The 19,239-nt window shown below is 35.9% G+C and overlaps 1 protein-coding gene across 2 annotated transcripts in view; it reads left to right on the forward strand.

Annotated features, from left to right (window-relative positions):
- LOC136808923 (alpha-2-macroglobulin-like) overlaps nt 1-11,167 on the forward strand; it is a 31,659-nt gene extending 20,492 nt beyond the window's left edge. For both annotated transcript variants that reach the window (XM_067065484.1, XM_067065485.1), the window contains exons 18-31: nt 599-812; nt 1,612-1,840; nt 2,242-2,430; nt 3,013-3,214; nt 3,464-3,640; nt 5,762-5,843; nt 6,819-6,975; nt 7,225-7,459; nt 7,662-7,882; nt 8,622-8,849; nt 9,333-9,451; nt 9,877-10,039; nt 10,457-10,559; nt 10,867-11,167. In XM_067065484.1, coding sequence (XP_066921585.1) covers nt 599-812; nt 1,612-1,840; nt 2,242-2,430; nt 3,013-3,214; nt 3,464-3,640; nt 5,762-5,843; nt 6,819-6,975; nt 7,225-7,459; nt 7,662-7,882; nt 8,622-8,849; nt 9,333-9,451; nt 9,877-10,039; nt 10,457-10,559; nt 10,867-10,928 — 2,381 coding nt within the window. In that variant the 3' untranslated portion in view covers nt 10,929-11,167. The remainder of the gene's footprint in view (nt 1-598; nt 813-1,611; nt 1,841-2,241; nt 2,431-3,012; nt 3,215-3,463; nt 3,641-5,761; nt 5,844-6,818; nt 6,976-7,224; nt 7,460-7,661; nt 7,883-8,621; nt 8,850-9,332; nt 9,452-9,876; nt 10,040-10,456; nt 10,560-10,866) is intronic.
- The last annotated feature ends 8,072 nt before the right edge of the window (nt 11,168-19,239 follow it).

Below are 19,239 nucleotides of genomic sequence, written 5' to 3' on the forward strand. Positions count from 1 at the left end.
TCTATGACCACGCCCATATCTAACGGTTTTGTTCCATTCAATATTGAAATAAAGCCATTCTATTGTGTTTCATTACATCATATTGAAAATTGCACTTTTTTCTTTTGTTGAACGAAGGCAACGGAAAAAAATGTTTTCAGTCGTTAAATTATTGCTTCTCGAAGGACAGATTTTTTTGAGGCGAAGTTGCAATTCAATGGTCACTTTTTATTTCTACCTTCAGTTACGAGACTAAGCTTCAGATGGACTGGCGGGTCTGACAAACCCCGTCGACCAGTGAAATTTAGACAGTTGTTCCAGAAACAAATTAACGTGAATTGAGTAAGGGAGGAGAAAGTGACATACCCTACCATATACACAAATAAACCTTAAGCGTAGTGGAACTGATTTTGGTTATATCGAATTTCGCCAAAAAAACGCAAAATTTTAGTTCCCGTCAAAATAAAAAAATGCTGGCTCACCAATAGAAGTTCCTTGCCAAGCTAACGGTTTTTCATTCTTTTCTAAAATAACACGTAGACGTTTTGCTGTTTCTGGAACAACTCATTCTGTCAACCACGTTTTACTATTTTCTAATTCCTATTTTCATAAAATATAGATAGACACATGGTTGCTTTTGCAAGACCAGCATTGGAAATGGGGGCAGTACCGGCTCCAGGGGTTCGACGCATGAGACCCAATATACGTCAGAATTCTATGGTCCGTAAAACTAAATTTAGAACAAAAATCCAAACAAAACAAGAGGAGCCGCAGCAATTGAAAGTTCGAACGGAATTTCCTGAGAGTTGGCTATGGTTTGACGAATATATCAGGTTTGTATTTTAAAAGATCTATCTATGTATATTTTTCTTACCGCAAGATCAAATGAGATCAGTGGGTTTTCGGTTTTTCCAAGGCAAGTGAAGAGTAATGTCTTATTGTGCCTCGTTTCGGACGCCGCATTGAATCTAGCGCTTTCTGTGCCTTCGTGTTAAACGCTCTTCGTAATCTAGCGGTAAATGTCACATTCAATCCACCGTTTGTGTGAAAAAATTTGAAAGGTTCTTCAAATACTACTTCGGAGATTTACCTAGTATTCGGCTGCATCTCATTGGTCAAATGTAATACAAATGACTATCCTTACAGTAGGGTAGATAGGAAGGGCGCAATATTTGTGAAGAAGGCAGATTTTTATGACACTGTAATTATCATAATGTAAAAAGATAATTACAGTGTCATAAAAATCTACCTTCTTCACAAATTTCGCGCCCCTCCTATCTACCCTACTGCCTTATGCATTTTTTTTTAAAATAATTTTGGAAACTTTTTTAACGGGACAGTAAAAAATATTGCAATTAAGAAGTGTCAGTCAAAGTTCCATTAATCTTAAAGGAACATAAAAGTACTTTCGAAATTTGTAAACAACTTGTATGCAGAGGGATACAAAATCGAAACAAATGTCACATGTCAAAATAAAGAATAAAATCAAATATGGCTGATTTCGATTGTTTCAATTGTTTTACAAGTTTGTTTTGGACACGTGATTTTAATTGTTCTCTTTAAATGACACGTGGTTCGCGCAATGTTTACATTTTACTACTTTTATGTCCCTATATTTTTATGATATTACAGCTCCAACGGCGAAAAGAAAATGAGCGTCAAAATCCCAGACACGATCACAACATGGCATGCGAACGGATTTGCTTTATCCGCATCTGACGGTATCGGAATCTCAAAACCTACCACCATACGTGGATTCCAACCCTTCTTTATATCACTGACATTGCCGTACTCAGTGAAACGTGGAGAAATTTTGAAAATCCCAGCTACTGTTTTCAATTATCTGGATAAATGCCTAGTTGTAAGTTGTAACATTAGTTTAAAGGTTTTATTTTTACACAAGTGCTCCCGTTTCATATCAGGACAGTGTCTGCCTATTGTTGTATACCTTATATTATACTGATGTAAGCCAAAAAAAATTATTTTCCTCTTTTTAACCAATCTTGCTCCACATCCCTGCCAATCCAATGTGAAAAAGCTTGTTAATTAAAATTGATGAGTAAGTAAAGGATATCACTCTTATTTAAAAACAAAACCTTTAATACACTCCTGTACACGGACTGTCTGGAAATAATATACTCTTGTCTCCAAACAGACTGGAATAGAAAAGCGCAAGGGGAAGGGGGTAGGAGAAATATAAAGTCCTTAATGGGTTTAATGCATTTCAAGTTTTTTGATATATATTCAAATTTTCTTCACAAGATTGGTATTGAACTCGATGAAAGCAAAGATTACGAGGAGCTGACGTCATCACAACAAAAACTCTGTGTTTGTGGTGGTGAAGCCAAGACAGTGAAATTCGGTATCAAACCAAAGACATTAGGGAAAATTGATATTACTGTCAAAGGACGTTCTTATGAGGCTTCTTCTTCAGTTTGTGGACCAAATCAGGTAAGATGTCCTTCGTGTGTCTCTTCGTTCGTTTTTCTTGTTTGCTCACAAGCAAGGAGTTAGTGAATAAATAAACTAGCCTCTAGTTTGGCTAAGAGTAGTTCGCGCGGTACACTCAACAAAGATAACCAATTTGAAATGAAAATCACTAAAATAATTTCCAAACAACTAAAAAAACAAATACTCGGAGCTGCCAAAAAACAACAGATAGAAAGCGTTCTTTTAAGCAAAACCTAAAATCAAATTTATGCCCTATTTTGCAAAACAAATTTATTTTGAGACTTAACCCTCTCAGTCCTTGGGTAATGCTGGGCGGTCCCCTGAGAGACCCATCTTTAGCAGTCTATATTTTTGAAAGAGTTAAATGGCCTAAAAGCGGAAAGGGGCTTAAATTATGTAGCTATTAGGTTGGATTAGAGCCAACCTTTGCCGTTTACAGCTCTGAAAATTCTGATTTTTTTCAAAAAGTAAAAAGACATCGGAGTGAAGGGGTTAAATAAAAGATTTTAAAATTACTTCAAGGCCATTTTATGCACGTACTAACACTGCCTGACAACAGTTGTTTCTTTCCTTTTTCACCAGGTGCCGATCTCAAACGTTGTAGCTGCGGACGCACTTACTAAGAAACTTTTAGTTGAAGCTGAAGGTATCAAGAAGGAATATTCAACAAGTTTATTCTTTTGTCCAAATGACCATGCTAATGGAACCTTTAGTGACGTCATCAGTTTGGATTTACCCGAGAAAATTGTCCCTGGATCGGTGTATGCTGAAATTGAGTTTGTCGGTAGGTGAACTAGAAATGATAAAATTTGATTTCATTACTCTACGGCTTAGAAGTCCCTTGTATATCTACATTCTAAAATATCTAAAATGAGATCAAAACAGTTTTCATCATTATACATTTACAAACTTTTCCAAATTCGAAAATTTCAAAAAATCCATTTTTAAGATTTCTTTGTCAATAAAAACGAATGATGATTAATATCGAATAGAACTTAGAATGTTGCTTGAAAATAAACATTTATCTTTGTAGGTGATCTTTTGGGACCTAGTATGGACGGCTTGGACAAACTTCTCGCGATGCCTTATGGGTGTGGAGAACAAAACATGTTGAAATTCGCGCCAAATGTTTACATCATGGATTATCTTACGGCAACCGAACAATCTGATGGAAAAATTGTCAACAAAGCAAAGAAATTCATGCAGTCAGGTGAAATAAGTTTTTTTTATTTTTAATTAGCAAGTAAACTCCCAATTAACGCCATCACACAACTCCCTCACACAACGCCATCACACAAACCGCCATCACACAAACCGCGGTTTACCCCTGTTCCTATTCCAATGTGTCGTTCAGTTCATGAGGCCCCCCCAGCGGACCCAAAATTCACGCCATCACGCCAATTTTTTTTCGATTTCACGCCATCACGCCTGAAAAATTTGAGTTTCACGATCACGCCAATTTTTTTCGATTTCACGCCATTACGTCTAGAAAATTTAGTTTTCACGCTCATATTTTGTTATATAAACAAGTTTTTGCCCACATATATGTGTGTTTGGTCGTCAATCAGTTTTCCGGCATTCTCATATGCTCAAGTCAAGATTATATCATTTTTCCTATTGAAAACACCCGAAAAATCTGGAAGAAATTTCATCTCTGTTTTTCTATTTTCTATTTATTTTTAGTTTTAGTTTTTAGTGTCTAGTTTTTTTGGGTGTTTTCGATAGGAAAAATGACGTAATCTTGACTTATGGATATCAAAAATTGTTGGACAACTGGTCATATCAAATTTTTTAATTTTGAAGGGTTCAAAGTGCTATTTTAGGACCCATTTCAATTCAATTTGAAAAATAATTCATGTAAAAATAATGGCAATCTTTTAAAAGTACAAGCAACATGTGGGGCCATGCCCCCTGGTCCCCCGTTGACGGGACCCACGGGCATTAATTGTAAATTAGCGTGAATAGTTTTCAAAAGGGGAACGAGGAGGCGCAACCATGGTTTGAGCCGACGGGAGAAATTTTCAATTTAGTATGGCTAAAATCGCCCTCATTTACTCTCTTTTTTTCCAAAATATGGTTTAAACATCATAGGATTCCTTTGATCAATCCGCTTAAAATTACACCTCATACACTTTTTTTTATAAGAACCAGTAAATTCTTGCTGAGACTCGGCTGTTTTTTGGCACTTTGAGCCTTGAATTGTTCTTATTGTGTTCTTATTTTTTCTAAGGTAAAAAACAAGTTTTGGCTATTTACTTTACTATTTAGAGGATTTTAGAAACCAGTGATTCTTTGTGCTATAACTTTCTAACTTCAGCCTCTCCACTGTTCTTAAATTGTTCTTATTTTTTGGCATTTTTTAGCCTCATTGTTCTTATAAAATTGTTCTTGTGAAAAAAAAGTGTAATAAACCTGTTGCTTCTTTCTGTTTAAGGCTTTGCTACAAATGTATGTTTTCCTGAAATAAAGGACCTGTCTTTGATGTATCTAAGAATAAGCATCTAAGAAAGAGAGGAAAACGTTAGTTACGGAGGAAGCGCAACCGTGGTTTGCGCTGACGGGGAAAATTTTCAATTTTCGACCCTCTCATAGCATTCGACTTTATTATTTTAAAGACTAGCTAGCAACCACCCTCGCGAGCCAGGGCCGTTAAACGATTCTGCGACTTAAAGAGGCCAGTACCGTATAATTGGAGGAATCGTTTAATCTTATATCCCCCGTCAACGCGTCCATCAGAATCATCAATATCGTAAGGGGGTTAGATAAGCCATGGGGTCGAGGGTGGCTAGCAACTGCTAAAAACAATCGGAAGTTACAAGGATAAATGGCAGATGAATAGAACTGTTGCACCGTTTCTTTTGTGTTTTAAAATGAGATCTATTGGAGGCCCCACTATAGTTGGGGCTGACCAAGAAAATTTTGAAATTTAAACCCTCTAAATTGGCTAAAATGGACATAGAAATACGATTCAACTAATAAATATAATTTTCACGATCACGCTGAACTGCAAATTTCACGCCATCACGCCTAAAAAAACTCGATTTCACGATCACGCCGGCACTTCATTTTCACGCCATCACGCCGTTTTTTTCGAAATTTCACGCCATCACGCCATCACGCCAACCACTGGGGGGGGACCTCGTTCATTGATGGCCCCGTCAAATCAATTAAAATACTGTCTAAAAGTCCTTTATTTCTGGGCTCTCCACGTGAAAAATATTGACTATCTATCAAGAAAATCGGAGTCTGGAAATTTTAAATGAATAAGGAACAACATAGTTGAATCCTTAAGTTTCCAATCAAATGAATACGAATTGAATTACTTCTCTAGGTTACCAACGTGAATTGACATACAAACATAACAACGGTGGTTATTCAGCTTTCGGTAAACGAGATAAAGAAGCTAGCACATGGTAAGTCTGTCTCAAATATACCCTCTTTTCAGTACCCATCTATGTATTATAAAAATATTTTGTTTGATTCAAAAAAAGGAAATTTTGACGAAGTAAGTAAGTAAGTCTGCGACCGCAGTCGGAGGCGACCCGAAGGCTCCTCTTTCGATAGCTGTCTACCCGAAGGTAGGGGAGGGCGCCACTCTTTCTCCCTGGATTGCTCCACTTACCCTTGATCCTTCTCTTAATTGCTGAGCATCTAGCAGAGAGGCATCAAGTACCATTTTGGGAATCTTTGGTATGACCCGGCTGGGGGTTGAACCCACAACCTTGCGCACCGTAGCCGGATGCTCTACCACTGCACTACGGTCACGAAGAGCACTCCAAGCTTTGACCAAACCTAGGGTACTCCTGTAGAATTTGATGTTGGTAACTAATTTTATCCTTTTAGCCCATTTTGGTGATCTTTTGCCGGTTCAGCTCTACTCCAAAGTCTGTCTTTCTTATCTTACACATTATGTCTCAAATATATTTTAAAACCAATTTGCTATACTGGGTGGTTTAAAAAAAGTGTCCATAAATTTCAATTTTTATGGCACCCCGTTCGTGCTATCGACTTCTAATTTCACATGACCTAGATTTGACCTATTTCAGTGCACTCCTGAGGGTTTTAGGAACTAATTTCTTGATAAAGTTTTTAAAAAACTTTCTAAAAAAATAAATGAGAAAATATAAATGAGAATGATTCAATCAATTTAAGATTTATGAAGAAAACGGAAGTTGATACCCAGCTGGCACACAACGTTGTTTCAACGTTTATCTAACGTTCACAACGTCCATATAACGTTAGATGAACGTTGAAACAACGTTGTGTGCCAGCTGGGTAGGGCCTTTTTACCTCTGTTGATCAAGTTAGCCTGTTCAACTCTTCTCCAAACATTTGAAAGAACATTTCCTTTCTCATTTTACACATTACTACGGTCACTTTTTTTCCAGGTTAACTGCTTTTGTACTAAGAACATACGCACAAGCTCAAAAATATATTTTCATCGACGATAAAGACATAAAAGACAGTGTCAACTTTTTGTTAAAATTACAACAACGGGATGGTTGTTTCAAAAAAATTGGAATGGTGCACCATAAGGAAATGACTGTAAGTTTTCCCCGATTTATCCTGATTTATTTGCGACCATTTCTTATTTAAGATACGGAAGCCAACCAATCTCATGGCTCTGAGGTTTAAGTTTTGCTGGATACTCTAGGTTTTGAGCATTTCAAAGCGACTACGGATTCGCCTGGTAGATTTTATTTTAATTTTATTTTTCATTAAAAGATTTGAAGAGAGCATTTCTTTTATGGTCTTCTATTTGCTCTTACTTGAAAATTTGTTTCTACTTTTTAGGGCGGTGTAACAAGTGGCGTAACAATGACTGCTTTTGTGGTAACTGCCCTTATTGAAGCAGGCGTTACAGAGAATGACGGGCGTATCCAAAGTGCGATGAGATGTATGGAACAGCAACTTGATAGTGTTAAAGATACTTACACCCTTTCTGTGTTGGCGTTCGCCCTCAAAATGGCGGGAAGCTCGAAGACTGATCAGTTATTGAAGAGATTGGACGACAAAGCAACGAGAGAAGGTTGATTATTGGAATTTCATTTTCGTTTATCATTTTAGAGAAGTCCAAATTTGGAAAACAGTTTGGAGTCTTATTGAAAATATCATTATGTTGATAGTCGATAGGAATAGGTTGCCCAGGTAACCCGATCAAACGGATAAGTTAATAAAATCCAGGATAGTTCGAGCCCCTTTTAATCAATCTAACTAATGTCTCGTTGTAGGAGGGCTTATTCACTGGGATGATGGAAAGCCAAAACCGCAATATTCTCCTAGAACATGCTACATACCACGCGCCAAATCTCTCGATATTGAAATGACATCATACGCATTAATGGCGCTTATCAGTGGTGAACAACCTTACGGCAACCGAAGAGAACATTTGGATATCGTCAAATGGTTGGTGAAACAAAGAAATTCTTATGGAGGATTTGCTTCAACACAGGTACTAGATCTTTATTACAGTAACTCCTATATAAATATCTGACATAATTTTTTATTACTTAAGGCGTACAAACTTTCGTGAGCAGAAACTTTCACGATTTTTGTGAAAGTTTATTCTTGCGAAAAAATTTGTTTTGTCAAATTCGTGAAAGTAAATGTCGCAGATTTCGCGATTTTGAAATAATGCAAGTAATTTTTTTTTCAATGTTATTCTCATGACTTAGGAGAAAACAATGACCAATAAAAGTGACTTAAAGTTTTTCCTACATCATTCATAGCATCAATAAAGTAAACCAGCATTAAAACGTTTTATTACAATTTCGTCTCCGTAATTCGAACTTGCACGGGGAACACAAATTTGTTCCAGTTAAGGAAAGTTCAAGTTAGAAAGATTGGTTTGTAAGCTCTAGTTTAGATGCCCCCCCCCCTTTTCGCCCTGCCTATTCTAATTGTGAATTAAAGTGGGCTTAAAGTGGGCTGTCTAAAGTCAATGAATGCATTGCCCTCTTTTGACGTCAATGCAATGTCTTCTTTCAATCTTTTTCAAGCAAAGATTTTAACTGCCAACTTTGTGCCCACTTTCTGCTTACTCTAACAATTAGAATAGGCAGGGCAGAAAGTCGGCCGTCTAAACTAGAGCTAAGACATTGTTAACTGAAGGGACAAGAAAACTTGTTCCAGTTAAGGAGATATTCGAGTTATAGAGGTTCGAGTTAAAGAGACTTCTGCAACATTTTCAGGATACTTGTGTTGGTTTACAAGCGCTCGCTCAATATTCCGCATCTACCTTCAACGGAAATTTCGACATGTCAATCAAGACGCAATCTAATAAACAATCAGGGGGTACTGATCTCGATGTTTCCATCACCAAAACAAATAGATTGGTCTTACAGAAGTTTCATCTCCAAGAATCGTTACCGGTGAATTTGACGGTGACAGCAACAGGTCAAGGATGTGCTCTCGCTCAGGTAATTATAGCTTTAATCACTAAATAATAAGATGGGCATTTTCAATCTCTATCGAAAATACGACACCCTTGAATAAGATTTTGCTCAGTAATTCTTCAGACATTTCAAAGTCCTTAGGACTCCATTTAGCATATAATTCCTGTTCAATCAAAACACGTCATTGAAGCTATGACCTAAAGAGTCTGTCTAAATTGCTCCGTTATTTGATAACACCAACCCACAACCAAGAAGTCTGGCAAATAAATATGTCAGATGGTGGTCGTCGAATGGCGGGATGGTGTTTGCTAAAAAAGGAGCAGCAGAGGCTAGGAAATGTTGGTTGGTAGTGTGCTTTTAGCACAACATGCTAACAAGTTTTCTTTCCACGCTTACCTTACCTTGACGCTCACTTTTCCCGCATGACATCATTTGCGTGCCAACCCACAAGATTACGCATTGTATTCGAATGGTTACCTTAACAATACGGTCATTCATTTCTTATAGGCAAACGTGAAGTACAATGAACCACAACCTGGTAAAGAAGAATCATTCAAACTGAAAGTCAATGTCAAGAAAGATGAAAACTCGTTGACTTGTCGGCACCAAATGAAAATATGCGGAAGGTACATGATATCTTAAAAAGAGTTTATTTTTTACGTGAATAGCCCAGCAATTTAGGACTTTTAAGCAGTCTTTCGACTATAATTTTCACGGGTTCCACGATTAAATGTAATCGAATATATCAATTTAAGCGGGGTTATCGACTTCCACCAGGTTATATTCCATATTCTGACCCTTATTGGACCTTTTGGAGTCTTACGTTCTTACAATCTAACTTACGTTAGAGTGCTGTCAAATCGTTTCCATAAGGGAATTCCCCTTTTTCTGAAATATTATGACCATGATTGTAGGTAAAAATTGACTCAAATAATTTTGGTTTCTGGATTCGAATTTGAAAAAGACAGCTTTTGCTCTAAAACATCTTTCTATAGACCTATGACTTTCTAAGATCTTTTACATCCAATTTTTATTATTGTTTATCTTTCAGTTATACCGGTACCGGCAAATCTAACATGGCTTTGATTGACATCAATATGGTGTCAGGATTTGAACCAATCATAAACGAGCTTGAAATGCAACAACAAATGACGGACGTGTCTTACACACAATTCGAATTTATTGATGGCGTTTTGTCATTTTATTTCAACGATGTAAGTTTCGAGAACTAAAAGTCATGGTGTTTGTATACATGATATGCACCATTGCAATGTCTTCCATGGACCCAACAGCTGATTGGTTGAAATTGACGTATTGACTGATTTTCACCTCACTTAAAACCATAATCAGCTGTTGGGTCCGTGATGTAATGTCAGAAGACATTGCGATGGTGCATATTATATATCATGAATAGACAATAACTTGATTTTTAAGCATATGATTTTATACCTAATAACGAGGTTTTGGAGGCTCATAATATTTAAATTCACAATTTCATTCAGTTAGGGCACATAAACGTACCCATTTATCGCCTATGCATCCCCCAGGCTTAGATGATTATTAAAACAATGTAACATTTTAGCTGAAATACATTCCTTTGAATAACTTCTTGTCTTTCTCTGTATTTTTAGTTTTCCGAAACAACACAATGTGTTGACTTTTTCATGGAACAAGTGGCTCAGGTGGAAGGTCGAAAACCGGCTTCCGTAAAAATCTACGATTATTATGATAAAGGTGAGTTGACTCTCTCTAATCCGATCTTCAAGAGACTAAGACTTTTCTTCGAGTTAGAGAAAAATTCGAATTACAGAATTACTAACTTCAAGCCAAGAGGACCAATATTTTTGTTCGAATAGCAGAAGTTCGAATTTAGAAAGATTAGACTAATATACATCTTACGTCGATTGACTTTGATACCCATTTGGTAAAGCTTCGTGCGGACCTCAATAATATATTTTCAAGAAATCCAAAACCATTGAGAGTTTCATCTTTTTTTTCTGTCAATTTTATTTGACAAATATTTTCTTTTCTTCTTCCTTAGATAACGAAGCAACTCAAATGTATAAGGTTGGCGATTGTCCGGAGATTAACACTGTTTCTTAAATACTGTCCGTATTGAGAAAAGACTCAAGACAGTAGTAATATAAACTTTATAAGCAACCCTATCACCAAATTTGGAACATTTTTCACTTCTCATCACGAAACTTCTTGAGGACTGTCATATTGCAGGACATGTGTAACGGTCCAAGTATCTTTTATAACAAGCTTGATATTTCAATATACTTTTATAATTTTATAAAGTTTTTTTTAGTAAGGTAAATATATTTTTTAAGTAACGAAAACTGTTTCTTTTCCAAAATATTTTATCCGAGCCAAAAATATGGCGACCCCGGTGGAAATTAAAAAAAATTCATTGCTTCATAACTAACATGATTTGAAAACCGTTTTAGACATTTTATATACCATTCAGACAACGAAATCCCAAATCGAAAGCTCCGTATGCCCTATTTAAAAAAAGCTATAGTATAGGGGCCGGAATGATTTTAACGATGTCAAATTTTTATTCGATGAAAACCACTATAGGGCTCTGAGCTGACTAACTATAGGGAATTTTTTATATTTGCCATGTGCAAAATAAACATTTCTACCCGATGTAACCAACAAAACTATGGCATGTCATACATTTATTTTAGGCCAACTATTCCTGAAGCTGAATCTGAACATTTAAAAATCGCAATGAAAAAATTTGATGAAGACTCGGACTTTTGCAAAGAGAAGAGGAGTATTTCAACTTTGAGGACCTTATTATTTTCGAGGGAGAAAAAACATTTTGAAAAGATTTTTACAGAAGATGGTTTATCTTTACGCAACTAAAAATAAATTTTCGCTAAAATTTTGTAAAAGCTTCTTTGTCCAAAAATCTTTAAAATAGAGGTTGACATCTCCTGAATTGCGTGGCTCCTCCCCCATATCCAGCCAGTTACCTGACTTTTTTTACAAACACGGCTGGAACGGAATGAGCCCCCCGGCAAGGCTGCACTCGAGGAGAAATTCGGAAATACCAAGTTCCGCACTGGAAGAGCGCACCTGATAAATTTTACCGTGAGTATCACAGCTCGAATAAATAATAATATTTTCTCTTTGAAAACTTGACCTCTGATACTCAGGGTAGATAAATTTTGGTCCGGACAAGGCACCTATACCCAACCTCGTCCCCGTGTATCCCAGGCTTTATTTACGTTACTTATGGACGCCAGAGAATTATCTAGCGCTATCAGTAAGCATCAAAAAGCTGATAATATGCAGGGAACGAGGTTGACCTATACCTATACCACTTCGGAAATTGGCCCAACAAAAAAGCAAAAAGTTGCTAATGCTAAAATAAAACGAGCTATGCACTTAAAGAGAAAATAGCGGAACTCTGCACTTGAGGTTAAAAAACCGTCTGCACTTGCACCTGAAAACCTCAAATTTTGCACTTGCACTCGACTTTTTCCGAGTTTGTACACTCGTAAGTACTCGAGCAAACGTTTTTCCCGAAGATAATTTTCCCGGTTTCGGGATTTTTCGGAATAGTTTCGCGCCGCTTCAAAAACGAAATCGAAAGTTTCAAAGTGGCGGGAAATGTAAAAAAAAAAACACTCTTGGAGGAATTTTTCTAAGTAGTGTTGTCACATGGATCCAAGTAAAGATTTGGTAAGTATGATGAGTATTTCTCACTGCAATTTTATAATCTCCTATCCCTAGATCTTGTCACTATCAATTTTGTAGAAGCAGCCATGTCACTGACTACTGACAAAAACTTTGCAAATATCTGTTCTTTTTTGGGATTGGCAATACACCTTTCCCGTAATTCGTAAAACTAATGCGCGCGCATTATTTCGATGCTCTCCACCGTTTGGTCTCTGGAGGTAAACAAACCCGTTTTTGCCTGCGTTCCCTTAGGGAAAGTTGGTTTTTTGAGCTTTTCTTAAGTTCTGTCTAACAAAATCCCCTCAAATTTTAGTATGTTCAATCTATTTATGATATTATACCACCCTGAAAATATTTTGCCAAAAGAAGGTCGCTGTCAAAAGTTAGAGGCTCAAATCCCACTTTCCCTAACCCCTCGCAGGCAAAAACGCGTTTTTTACCTCCCAAATAATTTTATACACAATGGTGGAGCGCACATTTTCCCGGGCCATTTCTGAGAAATTTGAATTAGGTACGGGAAAGGTGTATTCCAGTGTGGAATCCATGCAAAAGCCACACCGAAGATATTTTGAGGATCAAGAAGGTTACACCCAATTAAGGGCATTCTCACGCCGAATATATTCGGCGTACTGTGTATGAATTCCAGACTGGGGTGTATTCATGGAAGATCTTTCAATATTTAGAACAGACCCCCCAACTTTCAGGGTACTCATTTTATACACAGAACAGCTCAAACAGTGTGATCATATCTTCAAGTGCCAATATTCCACTCCGTACACCCTTTCAGCTGGAAATATAAGCCTAGAACAGATAATGAAAATTACCATCAGTTGGTCCCAGTGGAGTTGGTCTAATCTCGACATCCCTCTCTTCTAATTTCGACGCCCTTTTTCAGAGATAGGAATAATAGGAAGGTCAGGATCACCATAGCTGTCACATTTGCCTTGCAAAAATGTGGGAGAGCTTCTAGTCAGAAAAACTTTCCCCGATAATCCAATTTTTCTGAATCGGAAAATCAGGAAATCGAGGGAATTTCCCTGTGAAGTCTGATTTTATTGGAAATTTTTTTTGGAAAATCGGAGAAATTCAGGAAATTTTGACATGCCGCTTTCTGAAAATCTGATTTTTTTGCAGGAAGTCGGAAAATTTTTCGAAATGCGGGAAATGCGGGAGAAAATCCTGAAAATGCAGGGAGATTTAGCTGAATTATTTTCCTGTGGGAAAAAATATCAGCATGCGGGAGTCTCCGGCCCAATGCGGGAGAGTTGACAGCTAGGATCACTGATAGACAAAAGATTTCTTCCTCCCTGATCGCTAAGCAAAAAAGATTCCGATTCCGACCTTCATATTATTCCTATCCATCTCTGAAGAAGGGTGCCAAATTTAGAAGAGGGATGTTGACATTAGACCAACTTACGGTAGTTTTCTTGGAATTGAAAAAGAAAAATCTATAGAAAAGATCAACTTTCAGACTTTGATTTCTATTTAAAACAGATCTAAATTTCAAGGTAGGTAGATTTTAAGAACAGATCTACATTTTCCTCCAGGACGGCGTGAGGTGTCAAAATTTTTTCCGATATCCTTTAGCTTAGGCTGACATACCTTGGTTCAGAACAAGCCTGTACAACTTCCAAAAAAGTGACAAAATTGATTGGGAAGCTATTAACATAGAGTTATATCCTATCTTATCTCTTAGTTATTATTATCTGGACACTAATTTTGATGACCCAAATTGTTAATACACCAGTTTCCTGGAAAAATGCCTACTGTGAAAAAGCATTTTACCAACTAGAAATCCGCCAAAAAAATTTTCAAAGGTTCCAAGAGATCTTTGTATTCTTATGAGGAAGCCTTTGAAACTCTCCCCAAAAAGAATTTTAGAAGTAACAAAATAAAACAGAAAATACCATAAGTTGGTCTAACATTGACTTCCCTCATCCAATTTGGAAACCCTCTTTAGAGACAGGAATAACCAGGGGGGATCTTTCATAAAACTGCTAAAGCTATTATAAGAAGGGGGAATTTTTTAAAGAATGGATGGGGGTGGAGCTGGAGGTCCTCTTTTGATTCCAAATTGGAAGTTCTGGTTCTGTCTCGCCAGCCATGAACCTTAGACAGCTGTTTTGGAAAACATAGAGTTTATCAATATCTCTCTTTTTGAGGGATTAGGTTTCACAGGCATAGATAGTTAAATTGGTATTATCAGCGCGTAAAAAAGTCTCAACTTGATTTAGTAGGGGAGGGAGGTCATTTCTAGACAATATGTTTTGTTTCAATTTACCAAAAGCAACTAATGCTTTAAGCTATTTTCTGCATGCAACATCATCACTAGTTACTTTTACTTTTGGTTACTTCGAGCATATATTATTTCTGGCAAAAATCTTTTGATCCACACCACACAATCTTTATCAAATCCACAAGTCCTGAAGACAAAATGGAAAAGCAGAGAGATTTTGTTTCTAAAAATTGAGTTTGAGTCAACTCTCCTAAACTCTGCATAACCACCGAATTGAACTAATTAAAATTATATCCAGTGAATTTTTGAATTTATCCGTTGATATTTTTTTCAAGTTTCTAATGCTTTGCTCCTTGTATTGCTGGGATGCGTCAATTTTTAGGTATCATTGACCTGATATGATTTTAATACAAAATTGTTTACAGTTTCGATTTTCTTTCCATCAATGAATATCGAATCATCTTCATTTGACAAAACTTCATATCTTTTCATGTTGATTTTCAAAACCTCATTTCCAGTGGGAAGGGTTGCCAGTGGGTCTGTGAAAAGGGGGTGTATTTCTCATCAGAGTTTCGAGTAGGAAAGATATATTAAGTTTGTTTGAAGATGCTCTTTCCATAGATTCAGGACAGTATCAGGGTCATGCTTCATTCCTTTTGAGTCTTTTACATTGCTCAGAGACTTCAAATACTCTTGCAGTTTTGAAGAGGTTGTGCCTATCATTTTTTGAAAGTCTTCGTCCAATTTGTTAATTTTAGCTGTAATATTATCCGTTTTCAGTCTTTTGACTGACGATTTGACTATATTATTGATCTCGATATGCGTTTCTTTGGCAGTTGGCGAGTTTGGTAATTTAATAAAGTGCAATCATAGTATAAGAAAGCCGCGGCTGGAATGATCTGAATTTCTGTTGTTCTATCTCTGTCGTATTTGATGAGTATTTTTGTTGATCAAGAAACCAGTAATACAACATCTTTAATGGTAAATTTTATTGGTTTGTCGTTGATACTTACTTCTCAGTGCGTTTTAGACATTAATGATATGCCCTTGATAATACACTTGCATTATAAAATGATTGTAAAGGAAAAATCAACAATAAGAAATTTAAACAAGCACAAAATGGCTTGGTTGAAAGAACTCAAAAATTAATAAAGTGCCTCGAAATGCCTTCACAATATTTCAGTAAAATCTTTTTAGAAATCAAATGAAAAAGTACATCAAGATAATACTGTGAAAATTTCAAGCCAACGCCTTCAAAAGTTATCATTCAAACTGACAGGAAAGTTGTCATCTTGAATATAGTTCTTATAATTTTAATTTTGGCAAAAAACTATTGTTTCCACAAAATACCCCTGAAACATGTCCAAAAATCAGTTCAAGTGTTTCATTGGGTACAGATTCGAAGATATCTAGCAATAAAAAAACTTTTTGTGAAGGAAAATAAAACAAGACGACTTAAAGTCGAAAATTTCGCCTAAAGTTTAAACTGCATGAGAAAAAACAAGAAGTAGAGATGAAAGCTAATCTGAAGTCTACTTTACATCGACCCTTGATGAAACTATTTGATATGAGCAACGAGGCTCAAAATCGCTAAAAAGATAAGATCAATTTACGAACAATGGTTGTTTAATTCTTAAGAACTAATAACTGAAGGGCATATCACCATCTATAAAGAGTTATTAATTTGATTCTTATAGAAAAAAAGACCTTACCAGGGAAAATTTCGTCGGGGAAAAGTGACGAAATTTTGGCCAAGTGACGAATATTTTTCCCCGACGAGAATTTAGCCCGGCCTTAACGCCTTTACCAACTACCAGCAAGTGACGAATATTTTTCCCCGACGAAGTTTTCCCCGATAATGTAAATATGTTCATATGTGCGCCATCCCTTGATTACTTTGTAAGAACTAATTACCGAAAGGTATATCACCTTCTATCAAGAGTTATTGATTTGATTCTTATAAAGTATATGCTTATAAGAAAAATAAATATGCTCATATTGTGTGCCATCCCTTGTTTACCTTGTAAGAACTAATTACCGAAGGGTATATCACCATCTATCAAGAGTTATTGATTTGATTCTTATAAAGTATATGCTTATAAGAAAAATAAATATGCTCATATTGCCTGCCATCTCTTGTTTACTTTGTAAGAACTAATTACCGAAAGGTATATCACCGTTTATCAAGAGTTATTTTTATTTTTTTTATTTTCCAATTTATTTAACGTTGGTCTGACATAGTTATAATTAAATACTAATTAATACCAACTATATAGAATACAATAATATAGTACAGAATGATAAATTAAAAAAAAAGAAAAAATTTTATGTACATATTTTACAAAGACAAATATTTTTAAGATTTAATTTTTCTTTCAGTGAGGATTTAAAAGATTCAATAGAGGATTTGAGCTTAATATTTTCAGGAATTTGATTCCAGAGCAGGCTTCCTCGAAATAAAAAGGATTGAGTTCCAAAACGAACAGAGCTTGCCTGAGGTATTGACATTAAGATTTTGTTTCGGAAGTTGAATTTGATTTTCTTTGTTACGTAAATTTGTTGCATGAACTTTGGATTCAATTTGTTCTCAGATTTATAAACCTCACATAGTAAAAAGCAAAGATGAATTTCATGCACAGTTTTACATTCGGCGTTTTGCAACAATACTTCATAATCATTTCTAAAATCACAGAGTAATATTCTTAAAGCCCGTTTGTGAACTTTCGTGATTTCTTGGTATGTAGTTTTATTACAAAACATCCAGATTATTGGTGCATAATTAAATATTGACATGATATAAGAGTTGAAAATCAACTTTCGTTGATCAAAAGTTAGATACATACGAATTCTGTTTAAGCTCCATACTCTTGATCTAGCTTTAGAACAAAGTTGGTTGATATGAATATCAAAAGAAAGATTATTGTCAATGGTGATACCAAGGAGCTCAACAGAGTTCGTAGATTTGATAGTTATATTTCTAACAGTAATTTCTACAGGAACATTTCGATTTCCTAAAACCAACATTTGAAATTTTCCGGGATTTGCGGCAAGGTAGTTGTTTGAAAACCAGTCTAAGATTGCTTCTAGGTCAAACTCAAGATTTGAGATGACCTCTTCAAGAGTGTCCGCACAAGAGTGTAAAGTATTATCATCGGCAAAATTGCAAATGCTGGCTTTTACAATAAAGAGAAACAAATCATTTATAAAAATATTGAATAAAAGAGGCCCAAGTATTGAGCCTTGAGGAACACCTAGAGTGATTTCCAACCATTCGCTATATTCGGAGCCGATTTTTGTTCTCTGATAGCGATTACTTAGATAACATTTCAAAAGTTCAAGACTCTTTGTATCGAGTCCATAGGCTCTGAGCTTTGCAACCAGGAGTTTATGGTCAATGCAATCAAAAGCCTTTGATAGGTCCATTAAAACTGCCCCCACCTTTCCGGACCCATCAAGACTTTGATGCCATTGTCCAATCATTTGAATTAATGCATGCTGGGTGCTGTGTTTAGCTCTAAAGCCACAGAGTCTTGAATCGAAAATGTCATCGAAGTACGAAGAAAGTTGGTCATGCATTATTCTCTCATAAATTTTAGAAAAAGCTGGTAAAATACTAATTGGTCGATAATTTTTCTTCAGAAATTTGTCTTCCTTTTTATAAACAGGTGTAACTCTTGCCTTCTTAAGAGTTTGGGGGAATTGAGAAGACCTGAGGGCAAGATTTATGAGTCTTGATAGCGGTTCTGACAATATGTCAGAAACCATTTTTATTAATCTCACTGAGAAAGGACCACTGACAGATTTATCTTGATTTAGTTTGAGTATGACACGAAGTATATCGTCAGGACTCACATCACTAAAGGAAAAAGATTTGTTTTCAGACAAAGATTCAGTGATGCGTATTATACTGGGATGGTTTGGCAGCGAATCAATCTCAGAATCTAGTGGAAGACTGGGATCTGAAGTTTTTAGACCAAGATTTGATGCAATATTTACAAAATATTCGTTAAAAATTTTAGCAATAGTTGCTTCATTGATTTGATTCTTATAAAGTATATGCTTATAAGAAGAATAAATATGCTTATATTGTGCGCCATCCCTTGTTTACTTTGTAAGAACTAATTACCGAAGGGTATATCACCGCCTATCAAGAGTTATTGATTTGATTCTTATAAAGTATATGCTTATAAGAAAAATAAATATGCTTATATTGTGCGCCATCCCTTGTTTACTTTGTAAGAACTAATTACCGAAGGGTATATCACCGTCTATCAAGAGTTGTTGATTTGATTCTTATAAAGTATATGCTTATAAGAAAAATAAATATGATCATATTGTGCGCCATCCCTTATTTACTTTGTAAGAACTAATTACCGAAAGGTATATCACAGTCTATCAAGAGTTATTGATTTGATTCTTATAAAGTATATGCTTATAAGAAAAATAAATATGCTCATATTGTGCGCCATCCCTTATTTACTTTGT

The sequence above is a fragment of the Clytia hemisphaerica genome, unplaced genomic scaffold, assembly GCF_902728285.1.
Source record: "Clytia hemisphaerica strain Z4C2 unplaced genomic scaffold, Clytia hemisphaerica genome assembly, whole genome shotgun sequence".
Classification (NCBI taxonomy): Eukaryota; Metazoa; Cnidaria; class Hydrozoa; order Leptothecata; family Clytiidae; genus Clytia; species Clytia hemisphaerica.